The sequence below is a fragment of the Fusarium solani genome, assembly GCF_023522795.1.
Source record: "Fusarium solani strain SB1 chromosome Unknown bctg00000003_1, whole genome shotgun sequence".
Classification (NCBI taxonomy): domain Eukaryota; kingdom Fungi; phylum Ascomycota; class Sordariomycetes; order Hypocreales; family Nectriaceae; genus Fusarium; species Fusarium solani.
In genome coordinates, this window is record NW_027072154.1 from 1,770,964 (window position 1) to 1,792,127 (window position 21,164).

Here is a 21,164-nt window from a genome sequence, read left to right on the forward strand (position 1 = left end):
GAGGAGGAAAGAAAAGCTGTGAGAGGAGGGAGGCTCACGTCGACTTATATATCAAGAGATGGGCTTCCATGGAAGCCTCGGTGATGGACAAGTCCCCACACATCCTTGCTCTCAACTAGACGAAAACGAGAAAGAGAACCCAGGCGTTCCGCAGATTCTGCAAACGCCAGGATCATCTTTCATCTCGTCAACACACCGTTGACATGGTGTGCCAGGTGAGTGAGTGCCCTGTGCCACAGTTGAGCACTTCTCTAAGCGAAGGGGGAACTCGGAACGGCAGTTTTCACGCAATCTAGATCGAATTGGGACGAGCTCTGCGCCTATCTCCCGCCTAGAGCTGGCAGACGGAATCCATCTCCGGGCTCTGCTGCCCCTTGCAGCGCCTCAACTCGAGATGCCCTCAGGGGTGTGGCCGTGCAGGTCTTTTCCCCATACCGAGATGGACATTGATAGACGGAAAAAATGTCACGGGCGGAAATTGAAACCTGGGTCGCCTATTGGGCCCGCCGCCTCCTCTACCCAAAAGAGTGCCTCTTCCCCGGCGCCTCGGTTTGAGCCTCACGGCGAGCGGATCCATTATTGGACAATTGAGACGGTGAAACTCGCGAGGCCCCTGATCTGGATGAGATCCCTCCAATGACGAAGAATCGCCTGTCGAAATCTCTAGCGCCCAGCCCCAGGACCAGTAAATGATCCCTGTAATCAATCCCCCATGGAAGAGGGCCCAAACCCATGTCAGCACTCTATCCTTGACCTCCTGTCGGATTCTCTCCTCTGTTCAAGCAGTTGGCGCCGTTGAGGAGCTGCGCTCTTGTTGCCCCTGATGATCATCGCCACTAAACCCTCCAATAACCGTATTTGCCTGTCTCTTTTTTTCCTTGGCGATTATACGCACCCACCGCTCTCCCACCTGAAACGACGTCACAGAAGAAAAAATCATCTGATCCGAGTGGACGGGATTTTCTGGACAGCTGCGGCCTCAAAGGAGCCCAGCGGTGAGGTCTTGAAACAATGTCTCCCTACCTACGCCGCTGAGCATTGATCAATGTCGCAAACGAGGCAAAAAAGACGCAAAACGGTGTTTCGAAGAGTTTTCTTCTGTTTCTTATGCCGTGAATCTCACACCACTTTCGGTGTTTTCATTGCGACCGTGAAACGGCTCCGTCAATGGTGTTTACCAGATTGATATTATCGTGACGCTCAAATGAAGAGCAATACTCTACGCCAGCCAATGCGGTTTCAGGTGTAGAAATGTCCCTACCAAAAGTCAAAGCAAGCATAATTTTAGAGAGATGCAAGATTCCCAAGGGTGATTAAGCATGAACCAAACCCTTAAAGGTAATGGACTATGCCTGTTAAGCTTATCCACCAAACTCAAGTTTATATGAAACGGGGCTTCCTCTGTAACAGATGGTGTTTGAGGTTGCCTACCCTAGGGCGAGTGTTTTTTTGGCAAACACAAACACTGTTTGCTGCCATGTTTTGGAGACGTGCGGGATGCTACGTAGGTGTTATAGAATACTTGCCTATAATTCTAATGCGTAAACGACTTGGTTTTACGGCGTTTCAATTTCTAGAAGATGCGCCCATGAATCAGCTTAGGTGGTTCGTCGGAGTTGGGCGACGGAACGTAGGAACGGTAAATGCTGTTGAACTATAGTTACCCTGGGCGCTCTACAACAGCAACATAAAAATGACTACAAGCCAAGATAGCATCACACCACATTGACTTACCCTGAGACTCGCTTGGCGGTAGCATCCAGAGGTATCTGGGTTTCAACGAGATCCTCCTTTAGCTCCCTAGCCAACTAGCTTTCATCGACCCTAAACACATTTTTACCACCACCAAGCTCCATGGTAGCTCTATTGCTCCCAAGTAACCTGGCATGGTGAAAGTATTACGGATTCAATTCATCCAGGACATTGTCAGTAACGGAAGCGTCTTGATACATCTGAGCAATGCAATATCCATTGGTGAGACCGATTGATCGGGAAGTGCCAAGACCCCGCCCCGGATACATGGCCCACTCTTCACGGAGTCCGGACCCGATCTTGCACCGGGCATACAGTAGGACTAGAATGAGAGAAGAGTTGTCCTCAGTGTTGTAACGCACCTATCTATAAATGGGTATATAATCATAAAATGATTTGAACATTTTAATTCAAGATCTTAATGGTTAGGTAAATATCATACATCCAGGTCGATATTTTCCAACGCTGTTGAAAGTCTCTCACATATCCTCGCCCTCTTCATCGCCCTCCCTTCACCCTCATCCAAGTGCTGCAAGAGTCTTCCTGGCACCACGCAGTTATACTTATAGTCCTCGGCTCCTTTTGCCATGTGACTGAAAACCGCGGAGATTCCCTCTACACTCGCCAAATTCCCCACGCATCGTATTCGTTCCCGGCAATCCTTCTGCCGTGAAAAATCGAGTAATCGTCCGGCCAGGCCAGCCGCGATGCTCGTTGCCACCGAAGTGCCCGTGACCTGCTCTTTTATCGACGGCGGCACTGAAACTCCTTCACCGAGGATGGCAAAGTTCTTGGACTTGGTGGTTTGGGCAGCTGGGTTGATTGACTGTGAGACCTTGGCTCGACCATCTGTGCAGTAGACGCATATCACGTCCTGCATGCGTGCGGGAAAAGTAACTTGTCTGATATTTCCGTAGTTTGATGCCGCGGCGAACACCAGAGTCCCATCACTAGCGGCTCTCTTAATCGCTCTTCTCATCAAGGCGTGATCTCGCTCGAAGCCGGACGCTATGCTGATGATGTCCACATTCCAGACATTCTTCGCATGTTCGATCGCCTGGCCACCTGTTAATCAGAGTCCTTTACGTGTTTTCCTGGTTTCTGTCACTCACCTTCAACATCAGGTCCTGCGTGTCATCGTCCGCCTCATCGTACTTAAATACTCGAGCGACATACACTTCAGCATCGGCGCAGACTTTGTATACCAGCTTAACCGAGTTAGTCCCATGCCCCGTATTATCTTGCTTTATGTCATCCTTGTTTGTAACGAAATCTCGGTAGCCTCGTATATGCTTAGCATAAACGTCGCTCCCGTTGATGCCCGTATCAATGACCGCAACACGAACTCGTTCGTATGTCTGGTCAATCTCATTTGGCAGCGAGGAGAGGACCTCGTTAAGCTGGTCCAACTCCTCGAACCAAGCCTTTGACGAGGCCTGAGTGATACTGACTCTGGTCAGTCTGGACAGCTAAAGTCCGCATCAAAATATCTTACCTGCTTGCCACAGCTCCATTGAAGGCGACGGATTTTGCGTTCACGGCTTGTTGTTCTTGGCTGGGGACGTTTCTTTGACGGGTCAGCAGTTGAAGCAACAATATTTGATGAATGGAACTTACCTTGGTACTTGTGGTTGTTGCAGTAGAGGCGCGCTGCGGGGTGGTTGTGTTATTTGTATCTGTGACGTCTGCATCTGTACGGTCGGCTTGAGGTCAATCTTCTCTGGCTGGCCATAGAGCTTTATCAGAGTGTGCAGATGATCTACCACTTCCTCTTGTAGGACCTTGCGAAGCTCCTCAGCACTTTGACGGTGCTGCATGAACTTGGTAGGCCGTAGACAGTCCCCGATGACAGTCTTTAGTAGCGGGAAGGTGTCTTCCAACCTGTCAGGGTCATCGAAAAGCCTGAGGGCGGCATATAGGTCCGCATCGGCGTTGAGCTCTCCGTCAGCGGCATAGCACTCCTCTTCATAGTGATCTTCGATGACTGTTCCCAGCTCGATCTCCAGCAAGACTATCCCGAGGGCCTTTATCTTGGGGAACTTGTGGGGCCGGAACTCAGCGTCGTTGCTGCTGCTGTCTGGGTCAAAGCGAGCGGAGATGAAGGGTTCATTCAGGTAGATACCGGCGTTCTTGGCTCCCTGGCGACGCTCAAACATGAAGTGTATGCTCTCGTTTTTCCACTCCTTGCCCATCCAATCAGTGGAGTAGAACTGCCACACTGATTTGGCTAGAAGATAGGAGAGCAGATACTTCATCTTTTGGGACAGCTTGTGGTTCCTCAGAATGGTGGATAAGGATACAGAGGGTGTGTTGGGGACCCATGATCTTGCTCCTTCGCACCATTCAACAAAATGCAGTTGTTTTCCTGATACCTTGAGGGACAATTGGTATTGTTCCCTTGTGCTGATTCTCTCGCAAAAGTCGGCAATGTGCGTTGGGCCGTTGATATGGAGTTTCACGTCCTCGTCACCCGCGACAGCAAATTTGGCCTTCCTGAGTTTTGGTAAGCCTCAGGCGTAAATGCGGCGGGTTCCCATACCTGCGATCCACGGCGATGCGTGTTTCACGCCATCGGAAGGCCTCCTCCTGCAGCTCGTGATGCGGATGTGCAAGGAACATCAAGTCGAACGCTGGAGGGTCGCCCTCTGCTCCGCTCTCTAGTGCCAACCGAAGCCTTCCCGCGATCTGGGTCTGCTCGCTCCCAGTATTGCAAAAGATGTACGAAGATAGAACCTTGTATAGGGTCCGCATTGAGCCAGTGAAGTCATCTCCTACCCAGACCTCAGCCTTTGTCTTGGGATTTGGCGTTTCGTCTGCAACAGTGAGGGGTTTGATGAAGGCTTCAAGGATCCGCAGTAGGTCCTGCTGCTTCTTTCTCCCCTCAGGGCTCCGGCGTGAGGCTAGCTTGCGTATGCCGTCAACAGCGTTCTTGCGATTGTTTTGGCGAAGCAGACTTAACCCAGGGTACCGGTTGGCGAGATCGAGGCCACTCTTTGCTCTGGACGTGTTGGGGCCTGTTGGCGGCTAGGGATCCGGAATAATTAGGCGTACGTAGATCGTGCTAATCGGCGCTGGTTCATACCTTGCACATCCTCTCAAGATTACTCAACAACTTCAACAGACGTGCTTGCGTTCCAAGCACCGAGTCCGATTGTTTCTTCAGGTGGTCGTTGACCAGCCAGAGCGCGGCGGCTAACGCTGGGCCGAAGAGTTTGTCGTCGCTTACGCCGCCAACGCCCCGCGCTACGGTGGCCAGGCGTTCAGTGACATCTACCGCGAAGTTGACGACTAGAGGGTCGGACGAGGCCATGTTTGTGATGTGCCATTGACTGCCGTGGCTGATTGATTGTTGGAAGGGATGTGAAGTTGACCAAGAGTTGGATCAGGCTGAGGCTGAGACCTGTCAAATGAAATGAGGGGTCACAGGGCTGATTGCATGGATACTCCAGAACACAGAGCCTCCCGTCACGGTCGGCGACATGATCAAAGGGATCTACCAACCCGTTTCCACCAACCAAGGAGATGATTTTTTTTACTTTCGGCTAAGGAATGGAAGTGGCTTTTGGCGGGCCGGGCCGTGCCATTAGATGAACCTAACCTAATAATGAGTAAAACGATGGGATTAAATTATGAAAATAATAGTAGCCTTCTTTTATAATCTTATCATATTATCTTAATAATTATTTTATATTTTTAGGTAGAGTTCTGATTTTCTGTCGTACCTAACTGGGCTGGAATCACGATGTTCCCTAGGCCGGCTTCGTCGTCGTCGTTGTCCATCATGAAAACCTCACTATCTTCCAAGCCCTCGTCCAAGAGAATGCTCTCAATGCTTCGACCGCGTTCCTCCATGTCGAAGGTCGCGCCTTGGGAGTAGGTCTTCTTCGACCACTTTTTGTCAAAGAGACCCTTGGTGATCTTTGAAAGCCTCACTGCCCAGACGAAGTCGTGGGTGTTCTTTGCAGATGTTGAAGTAGAAGTCGCTGAAGAGAAACCGCCTTGGACCGAGACTTCTGCGATGCCAGCGACTCCACTAACACCAGTTAGATGAAGCAGCGGGGTGAGGGTACGGATATCTTACACTCCTGGGCCTCCATTGATACCTCTTTCTCTTCCGTGAGAGATTTTCTGAGTAGAGTTGCCACGGACAATCTTGAGTCCAGTGACGATGAATATCTTCCACGTTGGGCCGAACTTGTTGTCCTCTAAGAACTCGGCAATCTGCTCGCCTGCCAAGCATCGATTGATATATACCCTTGTAGGATCAACGGTGAGAGTCTCGAGTTGGTCAATCTGCCAAGAGGTACCGAGGGATTTCTTGAGGGCGAGACCAAGGGATGCCTTAGCGTTGATGCCCGGTACTGAAGGCACATCGGCTCCAACAGAAACATCAAATCCGCATTCTCTATTCGAATCCCATTCAAACTCGATCGGGCCCGAACGATATACAGGCATATCGAGCGGGAACGGCTGCTCTGGGCCGCTTGTGTTGATCACGTGGTCGAGGTGTTTGAGGTCCTTGATGAAATGACCCAGGCAGAGGGGCCCTTTGAACGTGCCATCTTCGTCGGCTTCTCGAGGAGGGGGCAAATGTGTTTGGGAAAGAACGAACCAACACTTATCCATAGCAATATGTATTCTCAAACGTCAAAAGTCACACGCCGCACTCGTTCAGGATTAGAGATGAAAGAGAACTCGTTTTCACCAGGCAACCACGACCTTTGCGGGGCCAATCTTAACTACATATCCATCCATGCAATCAAGTCCTACGACCCCTCATTTCCTGACAACTCTCAGCCTCAGGCTGATGTGATCCTTGCGCATAGGCCAAGAAACACCAGACACCAGAACGACAGAACGGAGTTAATTCCTCTTAAAAATCATAAGTAAATTTCTATACAAATCCTCAAATAATATCCTAAATAAAGCAAGATATTATATCTTTTTTATTTATTATTTTATTATTCTTATTTTACTCTAGTAGCTACCCTTAGGGAAGGATAAGCTAATATCTCTGCGCTGGTCTGGTTTTTTGACCTCACAGCCTCACCCTCAAACCCTGCCAACTCATTTCAGCGCTGACCTCGCGAGGCTCGATGGCCCTCCGGCGCGCGTACGAGCATGGAACGCGCGAATGAGCTCTGCCGACGGACCGAAGAATGCCTCTCCCTTTTTCAAGATGTATCAAAGCACCAGACGCTTGCCGACGATGACTGGTTCGAAGATCGGGCTGCCGATTTTGTGTGGTGGTCCCACGGCTTGAAAGCGCAAAAAACTGGTCGGAGTTCTCTCGATTATCGACTAAGAGACCGACCAGACATCCAGAAAGTCATTGAAGGCCTTCTCGATAGTTTGGCACAGGCGCTGAATGATTGCCTACAACCCGGTACGTCTGTGTCTAATCCCCGAGGCGTATCCGAAACGCAGGAGCTCAGTTTTGCCAGAAACAGATGAGGGCCAAGGTTCCATGCACGATGACCATGAGGGCGAGGCTTCTGAGTCCGAAACTAGTTCAAGTGGCTCGTCCTGGTCCGAATTCTCAGACGAAGCCAATCAGTCAAAGGATAAGGACGAAGCAGACACCCCAAATACCGAGGATTCTGACCCTAGGTTCTACATTGAAACCAACTTGAAGCTGCTAGCAAAGATATCCATCGCCATTAGAAGATCGGGGGCAAAGCTGCGCTACTTGAAAGCTGATGCCTACCTGAAAGCTCACTCAGACGATGATGAGTACACACAGCTAAGGAGCCATCTCTTGTTCCTGATTCTAGTCGGACCCTACGAACAAAAGCTTTTCGGCGAGCTTAGACGTCTAACCACCAAGGAACAGCTACCGAAGGCTGTCGAAATCGTGATCTGTTCATGGATTGTTGATCCCTCTCGGGCGACATCGAACCAGCAACGGCTTGTTGAGACCAACATCACAAGAAGGAACAGGATTGCATACGCGAGACGCTTCATCAGCAAGGGTGCTGCCCCAACCAAGGGCAAAGAAGCAGCGGCTCCGACGATCGTCCCTTCACCACTCCCAGATGCCGTGCTTCGGCCAGCCAAAGAGCCAAGCGCTTTCGGCGCCGATGAACAAGAGCCATTCCCAATTGCGGACCCCATCAAAGCGTTGCCCATATCCCCAGAGCCTGCGGAATCTCTGACCGCAAAGACTTTGACAGCGACGGAGCTAGGTTCGCAATTCGTCCTACCTGTCATCGTGCCATTCGAACCCAAGAAGGGGGCCATGTCGGTCGTGACCAAGATGACGCAAACCGGCATCAAACAAGACTATCCAACATGCCCCGGCAAGAAGGGCAGCTTCCAGTGCCCGTACTGCGTGCAAGTTCTATCCGAGGACTACACAGTAAAGTCCAGATGGCGGTATGTTTTGTGGCTGCCACATGTTGTTTGATGAGGAACCTAATCCTTATATATAGGGGCCATGTCGCGCAAGACTTGAATCCATATTCATGCATCTATCAAGACTGTCCAGATTCCCATGACCTGTATGCTACCAGGGAGGAATGGATCAAGCACATAAGGAGCCAACACAACGAGGAGCGCTGGGTTTGTGACGATTGCATTTTTGAGAGCGACCAGGACGACGAATTCATCTTCGACAGTCAGGAGCTATGGGAGAGTCACATGAGATCCCGTCACAGCTGCCCGGATGATCGCCTGACACTACTATGCAGCATGAGCAAGAGAAAGCTTGTAGAATTGGCACAGTGTCCTCTTTGCAAACGGCCCTGTGGGCACTCGAGGCCGGATGGAGATGACCACATTGCAGAGCATCTTCATTCATGGGCATTGAGAGCCCTTCCTTGGGACTTGAACCCGGATGATGAAGCCTCGTCTGATTCACCCGAGATGGGATCTGAGAACGACTTGGCAAGAATGTCAGAGATGAGCGAACTCCCCGAAGACGAAACCGACAGCATCACGGCAACAATATCAGACGCAATCGAGCGCGAGGTGGCTCGCTGGAAGGCTCACCAGCCACACGGGGACTTTGTCTTCTCGGATGGGTTCTACAGTTTGGTGGCGGCTTTTGAAGACATCATTGGGATATGGTCACCTCATGCCCAGCTTGACACACAGAACGAGACTGCGCTGCAGCATCTCATCAGTATCAACCAAGCCATGGCTCAGCTGTATCATGACTCGGAATTCACTGTCCAACAGCGGCGAGACATGGAGGATAACTTGCGTATCAGCATCGAGCTTGGTGTAGAATACATGACCGGGGTATTAAGTGCGGAAGAGGAGGAGCCATCTCGGGAGCCTTCCATTGACGCTGATGAACCCGAAAGACCCAAGGCACCACCACCCCCTCCAGTGGTTGGGATCCCCAACGTTACGGGTGAAAACATACCCCCATCGGACGACGAAAAAGAGGCTATACTGGAAAACGCTCGAGAACATGTTCTCCACTCCAACGATCCGGAAATGCAGTTAGTCTGGGCTCGTGACGTTTTGGCTTGGGCCATGACTGCTGAAAAGGTCAGGCGCAGAGAGCCAGTAACCCAACCAATCCCAGATACCGAGCGACAACTCAGGACTAGCGCTTTGGATATCATGGAGTTCTTGGCCCAACAAGACCATCCAGAGGCCCTCTATCACGAAGGCAAATGGCTTGAGCTGGGACAATTTGGTCGCGCAGTGGATATTGAGCAGGCACTCGACAGATACCGCCGAGCGGCGGACGGTGGCTACGGGCGCGCTCATTATCGCTTGGGCAAGTTATATCAGCGAGAGTGGGATGACTGGGAGACGGCTCTCAAGCACTACGAGAAAGGAGAGGGGCTGGGAGATGCTGCGGCAAGCCTCCACCTGGCCTTCAGATATCTGCACTCGAGCCATTTCGAGGAACCAGATCTGGAAAAGGGGTTGGCCCTGTTGAAACAATCTGCGGACAATGCCGACGAAGATGCTCCTCAAGGCGCCTATGTCTACGGACTGGCCATATTAGGAGACCTACCAGGTTTGGCCATACATGAGTCTTTTTTACCCAAAGACACGAGCATGGCTTTCATGTACATCGAAAAGAGCGCGTATATCGGGTACTCCAAGGCACAGTGGCGCGTGGGAGTCGCATACGAGATGGGGACCTTGGGCTGTCCCGTGGACGCAGCCAAGTCCATACACTACTTTCATCTCGCAGCAAGACAGGGCTGGGGAACGGCAGCCTACGATCTGAGTCGCTGGTTCCTACCTAGCACAGGCAAAGAGGCCCTGGTTGTGGCAGACCCGGCACTGTCGTTCAAGTTCGCTCAATGGGGAGCATCTGAGGACGACGGTGGATCGAAATACATGATGGGCTACCATTATGAGACTGGCACATACGTGCTAGAGGACATCGGCGAGGCGAGGAAGTGGTACGAGCGCGCCTCGCATCATGGTTGGGGCGATATACGACAGTGGTCATGCGAGCAACTCGCAGCCTTGGAGGAGCGAGATGAATTCTTCTTCGGGGTGGCTCTCGATGGGCGGTCCCGTCTGTCCCGTCTGGGAATTCATATAGAGCCAAGGACACTCGTCGTCGCCATGGACGTGGGTGAGATGTAAGTGCTTTTGAGACAAGCTGACTGGCGCAATCGTACTGAATTGGTGTTCTAGGTTCTCGTCTGTGTCCTGGGCGGACCCCTCACAGCCCTTCGACATTGAACATCTCGAGCTTTTCGGTACCGATGGCCCGAGATTTGAACCGCACTCTCAAATTTCCACCCATTATGACCCGAAAAGAGCACGGGGGAATCCCATCTCACAAGCTGCTCGACTGCGCGAGTCCACAAACACTCACCGACAGACCTGTTTCTCCCTCTGGAAGGACTTGTCCAGCAGCGTTGATCAAGTTCGGGACCAGGCTCTCGGACTTCTGGAGGCTCATGTGAGAGGCCTGTGGTACCATTTTAACGCCAAAATTAGGGCCGAGATGGTCGGATATTTTAATATCGTCGTTTCTCTTTCAGTGCCTCTTGGATTTCCGTGGGATTCACACAACCGGATCAGAGACATGGTATGGAATGTGCTGGACAAGCGGCTTGGCAACTTCTACCAACTGATCGGAATCGATCTCATGGAACCGATGGATGCGGCCATCTTGAATACGCTTAGGGCGCAACAACGAAGGGAGCAGTCGCCAGGAGGCCGCATAAGAATGATTGAGGTATTGTCTCTTGCACTCGAGAGCCCAGAACTTGCTACTGATCAATTCCAGTCAGGAGATGTCGTTATTGTGTGTGATTGTGGCGGCACTGGTGCGGTACGTGCTACTCCTTGGGACACCACTGTTTGATATCACGACAACGAGCTAACGTTTCTGCACTCTTTAGCGTGCTGCCAGCTACGAGGTCGTCCATGGGGCCCCTCCTCTAGTCCACCAACTCATAAGTTGGGACAGTAAGTATACCCACAAACTGGAGACCTCTGTGAAGTAGTCCTGTAAGACTGACGAATTGGCAATTTAGGTGAAGAGTTTGGAACACGCTCGGTCGATATGGAATTCATTGACTACCTGCTCAACCGTTCAGGTCTGAGTTGGAGGACATCATCCAAATCCGCGCAAGATGAGCTAGACCGGCTTATTGCTGAAGAGTGGGAGTATGGCATAAAGAGAACCTTCCGGGGCGATGAGAGAGATGACATCAATCTACAAGTGCCAAAAAAGGCCACTTCCGTCATCGGGCGGCTTCGACGCACATCGAGCACGTTGTCGATCAAACCGTTCGTTTTCATCCTCCCTGACCTGGATCCGGACCTGAGAGCTGATTCCAATGCTAGAGAAACGATTCTCAAATTCTTCGAAAAGACTTTGGAGACTATCGAACAAGTCATTAACGCACAATTTGCGGCCCTAGATGCCATAGGGAGAAAGCCAAATGTTTGTGATGAGAACGATATGTCCACTTAGGTACCCATGCTAACTAGTCAGTCCATCGTGCTGGTCGGGGGAATGGCCCTATCGCCCTGTGTCTTTCGACATCTTCGCCAAAAGTTTGACATCACGTTTCATCGTCCTGATCTGAATGGGTGAGTGATGAGCTCAAGTTCTAGGGATCATTATTAACTCGCAGCAGCCGCTCTTCCTTTTCCCAAGGAGTCATGGAGCTTGAACATCAAAACTTGGTGGCAAACCGGTCACCATTCCTGGCTGAAGTAGAATAGCGAGGAGTCCTCAGCGACTATTTAATATAATAAAATAAGGAATTTCTTACTTCTGGGTTGCTAATGGTGAAGTACGTCTCAGCAAAGTCGTATATTAGTAAACAGGTTGGGTATGATCTGGCATTTACTCCCATCACTAACTTCGACTCAGTCTTGGTCATATTGATGAATAGTTCCCTATCGTAAAATGCAACTAAATGTAGCGCTGCCCTTCAAGTATGATCTCCGATCCTCCTTCATATTCGAGATTTAGTCAAAATTAACTTAACCTACCTTATCACTCCCTCTGCACCGTTGACCTAGGCGCCCTTAAAGCAAAGACATGCAGTTTATTTTTCTTCCTATACCTAGATTAATGCTTGCGAGATGCTGTGGTAGAGGACCTGGTGTTAATCTCAGGGGCACTTTGGTATTTTCACACGGTGTTGAATCTCACAGAACAGAGAATGACATATGAGAACTCTTCTGGGATATTACGAAGTCAAGCCACTTGCTCATTAGAACAGACAGTACAGTCGATGGGGTAGTAGATGTTTCAGTTGTTTTCTATCCAAACTTGACTTAGTCTTGACCCCATGGATGAACAGGCCCCGCTCTCGACATGGAGCAAATGCGCGGCACCACGCTTCAAGCATGATCTCCTTCACATTCGAGATTCAGTCTATGTACAAAGTCTTGTGCATCTCTACGCTGGCACCTTTAAGACACGCTGTACCGAAACGAAGGGTGGGGGGGCTATGTGGACTCACCTGGGTAGGTACTCCTCCTTCTACTTCTCCTCCGCAAAGGCGCTCCCTAAACGAAGGTCATTGGTTGCGTTGTACACCTCCTCGGAATGAAAAAGCTGGCACCGGGCAGAGTAGGCGAAGGCAGCACATCGAGCAGCCCGTTCTGTCAAGCAAGGGTGGCGCAACGTTTCGGCAGGCTTGCGGAAGATTGTCTTGAAGACGATCGATCGTTGGCATCCTTCGAGCACCGCAGAACGCGTACCAGTTCATGCGTGTCGTCCACCGAGAGGGAAATGTCGACATCACTCACTGCCTTGGGCCAGTTTGTCCTCGAGGAGTCGGATGAGTTGACCAAAATTAGGAGTTGCGGCGGTCTGAGAAGGCTCTGGACTGAGGCCCTCTCTCAAAGACTGAGTGAACCTACTCAAAGCATCAGCAAGCAGTATGAGAAGTCGTGTTGACTTACGAGCAAAAGCAAGTGGATCAGAGATTATACTTAAAGAGCAATGCTATATATTAGTTCTATTTTGCGAGAGGGACTTATTTATTAATACGATCAAGACTGCTTAGATGGAGGACGTTTGACATGGGGAAACACCAGCAAAATATGAAGCGTTACCGAACGTACCTAGTACTTGGCTCTGTCATCTCCCTGTATCGCCAATGGAAGCGCTTCTGAAGCACAACTAACTTGTATTTATCATTTCGACTTCTAGATTTATGCCAGCGAAGCCTCAGGACCGTTAAAGAGTCGCATGTTGTCTCGGCCATGAGTCGAGAGTTATTGAGAAAGGTAGAAAAATGCAAGGTTGAAACCTACGTGGAAATACAGTTCAGAGTCAACCATGATTGCGCTGACGTACATGCGTTGGGAAAGCATCCGGGCCCGGGTGAGTCAAGCTCTGAGTTTTAACGGTATTTATAAAGTGACTCCTCTCCCCTTGTTGTTTACTTATCAACTTATTGTTTACATCAACGTTCCTGGAAACTGTCTTTAACAACTCCGGAATACTCTCTCCCTCATAATCACGATGGAGCGCCAGGGATATCTTCTTCATCTCCCATTTGAGCTGAGGGACATGATTTGGGCATCTTCAGCTACTACCGGCGATGCCAATGGACTCATGCGGTGCTGTCGCCAAATACTAGACGAGTTCTCCCGCCAGTGCAACCTGACCAACGACATCACCAAACTCGTCAAGCTCAGCATATGGGTAGACTCTACTTATATCCATGGGTCCTGGCTCAAGTTTGAGTACTGCTGGGAAGAAAAGGGCCATACTTATCGCGCTATTGAAACAGTCCGTGACCGGGACGATCAAATTGCTCAGAGACTGCTCGAGATGACCCACGCTGAGGAAATTGTGGTACACTTTCAGGCCCCTAGACGAGGCCACTTTGTTGGCGCACTGTTTATGATGCTTGCGAAGGCAGATGATGTCTACCATCTCATCAGCAACATGTCCAAGGACACTGCTACCACGGACCCGAGCAACATCACCATCCGTTTCTCGACCGAACCAGTACAGCCAGGCCAGTTGGAGAAGGAGGCCAAGAACTTCTGGGAGTGCCGCTCCGCAAAGGTTCTTCAGGAAAGCATCAGAAATCACATTTGCCATGACAACTGCTCGATGCCATGCTTTTACGAGTACTTCCTAATCAATCACCCAGTCACATTTGCACATCCACCCAAGATCGAGTTTTGTTCTTGGCCACGTACTCGCGCCCATATTCAGTCAACAAAGAAGCGCTGCCCTAACGGCGTTGAATTCATGGTCCGGGAAATAGGCCAGAAGGAGTCCCTGAAGTGCTTGGCTAAGTTTCGAGATTTCCGCGATGAGCTTGCCGTCTACTCGGCCAAGATGATGACCGAACTGCGGAATCGAGACAATCCAAATGATCAAACCCGCAGATATTGGGAGGCAAATGATTACGGTGCAGCAAACTTAAAGTACCGATTCCAGTTCTTGCTCGACAACCTGGCAGGGCCGGTGGGTGGCTGTCTGGACATGCTGCGCTTACATCGGTTCAAGACCATGGGCGCATCCGAGGCCAACTTCTTCGCCCGAGAAGAACAGACGGCACTGAAGAAATTCGCGTCACTCTCTAGAGCAGCACCCGAGATTAATAATCGTCTCAAGATACTGTTTAACCCCCTTGCCTCCAAGGATATTCGAAAGCTCCGGACGAGCTGCCCTCATCTGTCGGCCGTGCCATGGGCCACCGACCCCTCGGCTGAAGCATCTCCCCGGCAGTATTGCCTCAGTTCCGAGTGGCTTAAGAATTATCCAAAAGGGATACGGTATAGTTGGAACGGCAGGGACCTGGCTGAATGGCGTTTTCAGTGGGCAACTTCCGAGTGCGAGGCGAGGGATCCGGATGTCGTCTGGCTTAACAAATGGTGGGACTGCTTGTCATGTTGCGAGGACTCTGCATGTGCCATGGGCACACTCTCCCTCCGTTTCGAAGGCAAGGTCTCGAGCAAATGGGATGAATTCTTCCACAGATCTCCTCACAACGGTCTGGGGCCATGGCATTGCTGTTGCCATTGGGATTTCCAGTACCTCTACAGGCCAGTCATGGTTAGGCGTTAGTGTATACGAAAGGTTGAGAAGCCAAACCGGAGGCTTGAGATAGGGGGGCTGCGCTACCACTGCTTGGCCGAGGAATGTCGAGAGTGGACCAGAACGGCAAATGAGAATGCCACTTTTTGGCGGCCTTGTTGTTGCGACCCTCGTCCTAGGCCTCCTAGTCCTTGTCCCACTTGTTATGGTATGGAACCTTATTGATAAGCTTTAGTTGTTTATTACATCTGTGTTATTTCCTTCCGGTTGGTTGCTCTGATGTTCATTCAGCATTCTGATCAAGCCCGTGCCCTTCTTTCTGAAATTTGTTCCCGTTACACGCTTTTATGGGAAAAATTGAGTTGTTCTTCCTACTACTGTAGAACCTGATTGGGGTGTTAGGGATACAGATGTCTCGCTCTATTCCAGCTTATGGTGTTGTCCGGCATGCTAATTCGTGCTATTAGCGATTTATAATAGATACCTGATTAGACAAAACTCGTTTACCAGTTCATGAATTTATCGAGAAAAACATGGGAATCTTAAGAACAATGCAAGATTGAGATTTCACTTGTCAAGTCCCCGTATCCACGGTGCGAAGGGAGTGACAAAGCTGGGTACTATTGCAGGCAACGCTGCGAGCACCTGCTGATCTGTAATCACTTGGGAATTATACACTTCGTCATGAGCCATGTGTATTGAGTAGGTACCTAAAACTGGTTTGTATCGTAACCACCATGCTTTGATCATAGAACACCTTGATGCCATGCCCTTCCGTCCACGGACCGGAAAAGTGGGCCAATCCCGGAGGCCACGGAGCCATGTCGTCCACCTTCCACCGACCGTGTCTCGGAATCAAACGCTGATCCTGTCCATCAAGATCTCTGACCTAAAATCCTTCCGGGGCTCGTCTAATAAGCACGGCCTATTCCCCAGCCGAGGTCATTAGCACGTGGTGATTGGTGGACAGTGCTTCAATCGGTGAGAGCAGATGAGCCGACTCTGAGCCAATAGCTTCACTGGGCCTGGATATCACTTTTATTAGAGTTTAGAGACTTTGATTTGACAGGACGGGGGTGATGTCAGGCCTGTCAGCTGCAGTATGCAAGCGTCGTCTCCTCCCCCGTCAGGCACCTAACCCATGACTCGGCGACTCATCAGGAATTATCGTCAGGCACCAAGAAAAACAAGGACACGAATCCTCACCAAGTCGCGTGTAAGTGGTCTAAAAACCGTGGGTCACATTTGGAGAAGCACCATCATCGATCAGACCTGGTCCCTGACGAGTCCACACCCACCACCCGTCTCCATGAAACACGTCGAGACCTGCACGCCCACCGACATAATCCCTGGGACATGTGAGTCTCTGAGGATGCAGAGGCTTTCACCTCGCCTTGATTGGTTCTCTGACTGCATGTTGCTTTTTGATGTAACAGGGCATTGGATGGAAAAAGTGAGGCGGACGGCCTCAAGCTAAGGAACAAGCCCACCCCGGGGCGTCCTGGGGATGTCGAATCACCACTCCCAATGCCTCTTCACTTCATCTCTGCCTCGGCCCTTCTCTGTGGCACTGCAAATCAAAAGACTCCGATGGAGTGGTTCGGTATCATCCGTGATGTGCAACTAGGGTGTGCCGTTACACACCATGGTGGTAGGTATCTCTACGAGTTGCAGATGTCGTCTCGGCCCAATTTGTTGGGCTCGCAAGACTCGACAAAGCAATGCTGAAAAGCCTTGATTTCTGATGTCCATGCACAGAGGCTCAGTTGATCAACATGACAGCAGTCTAGTTACACTGCCTCCCGAGGTAGTTCATCTCGAGTGACCCGTTGCACATCGCGCCCAGGCCAGCTGCTGTCCCTCCCCCAGACCACCGACGGGGGTTAGGGTTAGCCGGTGAGACGGTTCCTTTCCCACGTGTCGCCTGCGGCCGTTACCCCGGCTTTGTGGGTGGTCGATCTGCGGAGCCTCAGTCGGGTGCGCATGAGGCCACCAATGACGCGACCTGTCATGTACATGTTTGACGTCACGCCTGTTGAAGACGGAAATATTCGTTTGATTTTCAACCGTCCATGTGCTGTCTGATGCATTTCTCGACGTTCAACCCCGCCGAGCAGGAGGCCCAAGGTGAGGTTGACAAGTGTGAGCCTCATCCCTGACCGCCTCGGTGTTGCTGACGGGGCTGGAAACATGCTGCTTAGTAGACAGCAACCGATAACCAGATGGACGTGCAATTCTCCATTATCCACGAAATACTTGATATAAAGTATTCTTGTGAATGTCGCGTTAGGGCTGACAGCCACTTGCACTGGGCGTTGGCTTAGTACAGCTCCATATATGCACAAAGGCGCAAAACCACATGGAGGCGCACTCCCCAGTACAACCGTGCATGCTGTTGATTCACAGCCTTGCATTGTACATATCCTCTGGTTCCTGTTTGTACCCTTAGACTCCCGATGTTCCGTCCTGTGCAACAGGGATGGCTATGTCAGGCGAGTTTTTCCCTGGAGCTTGGTGAAATGCCCTTGTACAAGGGGGGTGCCGAGGATTGAATCCCACAGGTCTAGCGCGGACGCCTTGTCAGCATGTTATTCTCCGAATCTGAGGCCCAGCGGCTTCTAGCGCAAGGGAGGGTCTCGGCCTTATCGACAAGAAGGGGAAACCTGGTCGAACGACTCACTGCCACTGGTTTCCTCCTTCGCCTCGTTCTCGAAAAGTTAATCCTCCATGTGACAGGGGGAAACCACTGCCGTTGGCCGCCATGCGCGCTGGCCCCATGTCTCGGGATGCGCCATGCTTTGTGACACCAAGCAGGTGCCATGTTCGGGGGAACGGAATCAACTCAAGCGCTGGCTGACAAGAGACCACGTCAAGATGTGGACCGAACTGTATAAACGTCGATATCCAGTCGTTGCAATGAAGCGGATAATGGAAGGCGGACGATGCATGGCGCAAGGTGCAAGGGATGTACCGCACTTTGGGTGAAATGAAATGTGCAGTGCAGCCCAGGTTTCCGCGGCAATACTGCGCCCCCATCGAGACTGCATAGAAGTATCTCAATCATAGGAACCGCAAACTCGAGCGCCATGAGGCTGGTGATGGTGACAAGAGGAGACAGCTCATGCTCGTATCTCGAGGCACTTGTGGAGGCGCTAACCCACGTCTCCCCTGGCTTGTCCTGCCTTCGCCGCGGCTGTGATGTGAGCTCGAAGGTTGTACCAATTGGAGCTTCCCCCAACCAACCATTCCGCCCAAGCCGCCCCAAGGCTAAGCATGTGTCGTGGCTTCTGGCGCGAGGAGAGTGACATGCTGTCTGGCGTCAAGCAAGTGCCGATCCCTCGATGTGTACCACGTTCAAACGAAACGTCAGCATAGCCTCTCTCGTCGACAGCCTCTTGTGGCTATGAGAATTCTCTGCTGTGCTGCTGTGTGTGCTCCTGGAGCCAGCCATATACACTGCAAAAACTAAGCCACTCCAGCCTAACCCGATCTGCGTCCGGATATTGCTGTGAAGCAGCGGTATCCTGGGACCTGTTGCGAATGTGTTCACAGCGGATGTGTGAGATGTGTGTACAGTCTCGGGCAGGATCATAGAGGCCCGACTCCATGAACTAGCGCAACACGGCCTCAGGCCTCCATCCAGTTGAGCCGCATTTCCCATACGGGTATTAGAAGGATCGGGCGGAGCTGCTGGGGAAGGGGGATGGTAGATCCTAGGATCAAGACCGCTTCTTTCGATGTAGAGTGCACGACCCACTGCAGAAGCACTATGACATCCTCAAGCTCTTCCTCCTGGTGCCATGTCTCGACGGCCTCGGGACAAGAAAGCCTCGACACTTACTCTCTCCTGAGTCACGAAAGCCCTGCCCAGGACATCTCATCGGCAGGCGGCCACGACATTGACTCTCACCCTGACTCTGAAGGCAGCAGCGGCAGCGGCAGCAGCATGTCATGGATTCCAGGCAGCGATGACAACAACCCTGACCCGGTACCTCGAACATTGGAATGGCTCTGTGCCGCCGATCGCCCCTGGGAGGGACTCAACCTCTCCGTCAACCGGGACCTCTCCTTCTTGGTAGAGGCGACAAGAGGCGAGGAAAACGGCGCAGCCGTCGGGATGGGGGGACCTCGGGACTCCCCTTGCCGGGACGAAAGAGCTTCCACTTCCGGGACAGGGCTGTCACTCTCAGCTTCCAGCAGCGTGTAACGGCCCGCGTGAAGATGGAAGGGTGGGGTAAAAGCTTCCCACCCAATAAGAGGAAGTGAGTGCTTTGACCTGAGACTGTTTCCACTGCTGACAAGCATGAAGCAACATAAAAGCATCTCGTGTGATGCAGGCTTTGTCGAGAGATCCTTCCACAAGGCCTTGTCTGCGGAAGCCGACACAGACAGCCGAGAGTCGATTCTGCTTGAGATTCGATTCGACTGCACCGATGGCAGCTTTGCAAGTGATTAGCCACGGCGCATAATATCACGCCATTCGATGTGCTTCCAATGCACATCAAGCGCGCTATTTAAAGAGTTGCCCATCCATTCTGAAGTGTGATGGGGAAGATTGGCCCGAGGTTCAGTTAGCGTGTGATGAGGCTTGCAGGAGGTTGGGGAAGCAAACATACTCTCAAGGCCAGGACGAGATTGGAGTGTCGAATGAACCAACACCAGAGGCCTCAGATCAAGAGACCCAAGGCATGGGCATGGATGGGGAAAGCCAAGTCGGATAACGCGGCTGTTGAAGGAAATCGATATGTAGCGTCGGTAGCGTAGCGTATGTCTCAATCAAGTCCAAAATTCTCCATGAATTGATTGACACTCTTCCACTTCAGCCGCAGTGGAAGGAATGTTAGGTAGCATCGGTTTTCAGCTGTCATGTACATCGATGCGACGTGATGTTGCATGAACCCTCCCATTGAAATCTACCCGCGCCATGCCAGCTGCCGCTGTCGTCTTTTGGTGTAACTCTGTCTTGTTGCGCGAAATACAATGACAGGGGTCTTTGGTGATGAATTTGCTGTGCGCGTATGTGATTCAGTTTTGTGGTGGGTTAGGATTAAATCCTTGCACCAACACATGCAGCCACATGGACACTATGTCTTGGTCTGCAGAAAAGAGATTGGACTTGATGAACCGTTGTTGCCCCTTCATGAATCGAGTGTTGTTTGTTTGTCCAGGTTCAATCCATCTTCTCGTCTTTCAACCCCTCGAGTACCGAATCCAACAATTAATTGCAAACAACAAAGTGATCGACCAAAAAGATCCCGTGACGCCTGCCATCAGCCCGTCATCAACCATGACAGATCCTCAAAAATACGTCAGTCGACATGACTGAAAGCGCATCCCAGAAAATTGCCGGTCATGTGTCGTCGTCGTTGTCGCCGCCCTTGTCCTATCTTCCGAAACACAACTCCCTCAAGCCTCATGTCGAATCGTCCGTCTCCAGCCCGCGATCCTCAGTAAATAGAACTTTCTATTTCCACTGGAATATATGCCGTACTTCTCCGCCCCACCAGTCTCGAGATGCAGCAAAAGCTACTGCACCTGATATAGCAGCTGCCTCGGCGACCCACGTCCCATGGGCGAACTGGACGCCTTCTTTTGCCCACTAGAGAAAGGGGTAACTCGTCGATTCGGAGACAAGCGGCCACGCAACACTGCCACCTGTGACCTGAGCAGGGCACCGCAGAAAAAAAGCAGGGCAATACAGGTAGCTACTGTGTCGACCAAGCTCCCCCTGACGCATGCCGAACGACTAGCCACGGATGAAGCGACGACGACTACCTTTCAAGCCCCTGGAAGAGTAGTACAGCTCAACAGGGCCAGCACCTTCTGGCCTTGGTTGGCTCTGGATGCTCAGGCAGCATCTTGTTGAGGCGTGCGTTGTCCTTCCATCATGCTCCCGGAGCAAGCTAACCCCAAGCTTCAACCACTAGGAGCACAACTGTGAGCACTGCCTCTAGAGGTA

The 21,164-nt window shown here is 51.3% G+C and overlaps 5 protein-coding genes across 5 annotated transcripts; 3 read left to right on the forward strand and 2 right to left on the reverse strand.

The window, feature by feature from the left end:
• Positions 1-1,898: 1,898 nt before the first annotated feature.
• On the reverse strand, positions 1,899-5,062 carry MRS44_006122 (uncharacterized protein; the record flags this gene model as incomplete). The annotated part of the gene is made up of 7 exons (XM_065621649.1): positions 1,899-2,114; positions 2,195-2,809; positions 2,865-3,204; positions 3,248-3,319; positions 3,370-4,245; positions 4,292-4,776; positions 4,835-5,062. 7 exons carry the CDS (start codon positions 5,060-5,062, stop codon positions 1,899-1,901), a joined length of 2,832 nt encoding a protein of 943 aa, XP_065477721.1.
• A 383-nt stretch (positions 5,063-5,445) lies between these two features.
• Positions 5,446-6,378, reverse strand: MRS44_006123 (uncharacterized protein; the record flags this gene model as incomplete). Its single annotated transcript, XM_046274684.2, has 2 exons — positions 5,446-5,785; positions 5,834-6,378. 2 exons carry the CDS (start codon positions 6,376-6,378, stop codon positions 5,446-5,448), a joined length of 885 nt encoding a protein of 294 aa, XP_046140299.1.
• A 495-nt stretch (positions 6,379-6,873) lies between these two features.
• MRS44_006124 (uncharacterized protein) lies at positions 6,874-11,659 on the forward strand (the record flags this gene model as incomplete). Its single annotated transcript, XM_065621650.1, has 7 exons — positions 6,874-7,138; positions 7,197-8,127; positions 8,184-10,310; positions 10,366-10,915; positions 10,967-11,011; positions 11,082-11,148; positions 11,217-11,659. 7 exons carry the CDS (start codon positions 6,874-6,876, stop codon positions 11,657-11,659), a joined length of 4,428 nt encoding a protein of 1,475 aa, XP_065477722.1.
• Positions 11,660-13,672: 2,013 nt separating this feature from the next.
• MRS44_006125 (uncharacterized protein) lies at positions 13,673-15,235 on the forward strand (the record flags this gene model as incomplete). Its single annotated transcript, XM_046273373.2, has 1 exon — positions 13,673-15,235. One exon carries the CDS (start codon positions 13,673-13,675, stop codon positions 15,233-15,235), a length of 1,563 nt encoding a protein of 520 aa, XP_046140297.2.
• A 3,739-nt stretch (positions 15,236-18,974) lies between these two features.
• Positions 18,975-19,412, forward strand: MRS44_006126 (uncharacterized protein; the record flags this gene model as incomplete). The annotated part of the gene is made up of 1 exon (XM_065621651.1): positions 18,975-19,412. One exon carries the CDS (start codon positions 18,975-18,977, stop codon positions 19,410-19,412), a length of 438 nt encoding a protein of 145 aa, XP_065477723.1.
• Between the last annotated feature and the right edge of the window lie 1,752 nt (positions 19,413-21,164).